Source organism: Dipodomys ordii, unplaced genomic scaffold (genome assembly GCF_000151885.1).
Source record: "Dipodomys ordii isolate 6190 unplaced genomic scaffold, Dord_2.0 Scaffold282, whole genome shotgun sequence".
Lineage (NCBI taxonomy): Eukaryota > Metazoa > Chordata > Mammalia > Rodentia > Heteromyidae > Dipodomys > Dipodomys ordii.
In genome coordinates this window covers 77068-79395 of record NW_012267498.1, presented here as the reverse complement: position 1 = coordinate 79395, position 2328 = coordinate 77068, and the positions used below count along the sequence as shown (strand labels likewise).

General features: G+C 58.7%; 1 protein-coding gene across 1 annotated transcript in view; it reads left to right on the top strand.

The window, feature by feature from the left end:
• Window positions 1–16: 16 nt before the first annotated feature.
• Window positions 17–2328, top strand: part of LOC106001270 (zinc finger protein 775-like) — a 28411-nt gene continuing 26099 nt past the window's right edge. Inside the window, exons 1-2 of the mRNA XM_013036372.1 lie at window positions 17–104; window positions 2082–2328. Of these exons, the coding sequence (XP_012891826.1) occupies window positions 65–104; window positions 2082–2328 (287 nt within the window). The 5' untranslated portion in view covers window positions 17–64. The remainder of the gene's footprint in view (window positions 105–2081) is intronic.

Here is a 2328-nt window from a genome sequence, read left to right as displayed (position 1 = left end):
GGGGGGGGGGTGAAGCCTGTGGCTTTGGCGGGGAGCACGAGGCTGGGCTAGCCTGGACACCACGATGCCCGGCCTCTCACGTGCCCTCTGCCCCCTCCCCACAGGTACGGCTGGCCTCTGCCACGGGGTAGGGGCGGCTTTATTGCTACAGTTTTCTCAGACATCAAGAGGCTCTCGGAGCAGGCGCTGCTGCTGCTGCAGCGGCCCGAGTATCCCCAGGAGGAGCTTGAAAAAGCCTCATCCTCAGCTCTGCAGTCTCCAGGGTAGAGTCTGCCCTTTGTTGCGTTCCCAAAGTACCCAGAGCGCCCAGCGCCCAGGCCTCCCTGCCCCAGGAGGGAAGGATCCCCTTACACAGCCTGGGGTCCCCCACCCACTCTGTCCAGTGTGCACCAGAGCAGGCTGTGTCTGTCCTTGGGGAGCGTAGGGTAGGCGCAGGGAACCCCTGAGGACTGACCCTGCCCTCGTTCTGTGCAGGAGGATTCCAGAAGTCTGGACTCCCTTGAGTTGTGGAACAACTAAACTCGAGACAGCCCCTGGCCCGGCTGGGGCACGACCGGGGGACAGAGATTATAATCTTTTCTTCGTCCCCCCCCTCCCCTTCTCGCCTCCACAATCCCTCGCGCCCAGGGAGGCAGAGCCAAGGATCAAGGCCCCAAGAGCCGCCAGCTGTGGGTGTTCCTTGGATAGAGTTCCCTAATCTTGCGGGGATGGAGAGGGCAGGTGGCAGAATGTGGGCAGTCTGGACAGGCAGTGGCCTGGCAGTCGGCTTTGCTGGGACAGACGTCTGCTTCCCCAGCTCTGTCCTGGAGAAAGGTTCTTCTCCCTGCCCTGCAGCTGCTGCCCCGAAAGTGCCCGCGCCCCGTGCCTCTGCTGTGGCGTGGCGCAATGTCTTGGGCCATTTCTTTGGGAAGATGTTTGCACAACCGGGTATTCTAAAGGAAAGAACACGGACCTCCAGGACAGGCCTTCTTGGTTGTGCTGGTAGGGTTACTGTGTGGCGAGTCTCGTTAGCTTTTGATTCCTTGATTTGCTTCATCCAGCAGGTGTTGGAAAACACCTGACCCTCCAGTGTCAGGGGAAAAAATAGACACATTGAGAGAAAGGAGATAGATCTCCTCAAGGCAGTTTATTTCCCAAAGGAAGGGTGTGTAGCCACTCTCCCCAGAGTTGGGCAGACAGACCAGGTAGGGTGGTCTGCTCAGTTTTTATCTGAACCCAAGCTGCCCCTCCCGGTCAAAGACTCAGACTCCCATTCTATTCACAGTTGGTTACCAGTGTGATGGGGTAATACAGGAAGTTAGAAAATACTCTTGTCAGTGAAAGGCCCCTGGTTGGGGGGGAGGGGCTATCATGTAACCTTATTGGAGGTCATGGCTGGCTGGACAGGCCCCTGACCCATGCAGCTGGAAAAGGTTGGTAAAGGCAATGGAAAAGTTCCCACTGGGGGAGGGGGGTCCTATTTAACTCCACTCCATTGGTTAAGGACTCATACCCTTGACACGGCTGGCTGATTACAAATAACACAGATGATAGTTACAGTGGAAGTCAAGAGACAAATAATTCCAGGAACTATCAGTACAGCCTGGTGACTTGTTACAAGATGGAGACATTTTAGTTTGACAGAAAAAGATTGCTTTCTCTCACACGGGGAGGGGAGCTCAGTGTCTGATCCGCCAGCCTCACAGGCTGCCACGGGGCGGTAGGAAGCAGACACAAGGAGAAGGCAGCAGGAAAGCTTGGAAACTATGTCTGGCACTATCAGACCTGTGACCGCATTTTGTGGTAAATTCGACGGCTAGGGCTGGGGTATCCGCGTTGGGGAGAGGGGAGGGACGCCAGGAAGTGCCAATCTCTCTCCCTAATGCAAGTTTCCAAGGCACTAAGGGTAGAAGATGCAGAGCTTGAAATGTTACCTAGAGACCCAAGGCTGGGATAATACACAGCACTCAGACAGGGCCTAGGTTGGTGTAAGGGTTCTGGGAGTTCTGGGGGACGAGCCGCCCTCGGCGGGGTGGTAGGGGAAGAACTGGGGCAGGGCCTTGGCTCCTGGTGTGACTGCCTCCCCCTTCTCCCCTCCGCAGAGGCCGGACCCATGCTGGCACAGCGCTGCAGGGGGCTCTCCATGGGCCCAACCCAGCCGCGGCTCCCTTCAGGGCCCTCCCAGGAGTCGCTGCAGGCCCCGGAGAAGGAGCCCCGGGGGCTGAGGCATCGGGGAGCTCCGGCGGCCCGGACGAGCGTCGAAGCCCCGCGCAGGGCCCATCGCTGTGCCCACTGTCGACGGCACTTCCCCGGCTGGGTGGCCCTGTGGCTGCACGCCCGGCGCTGCCA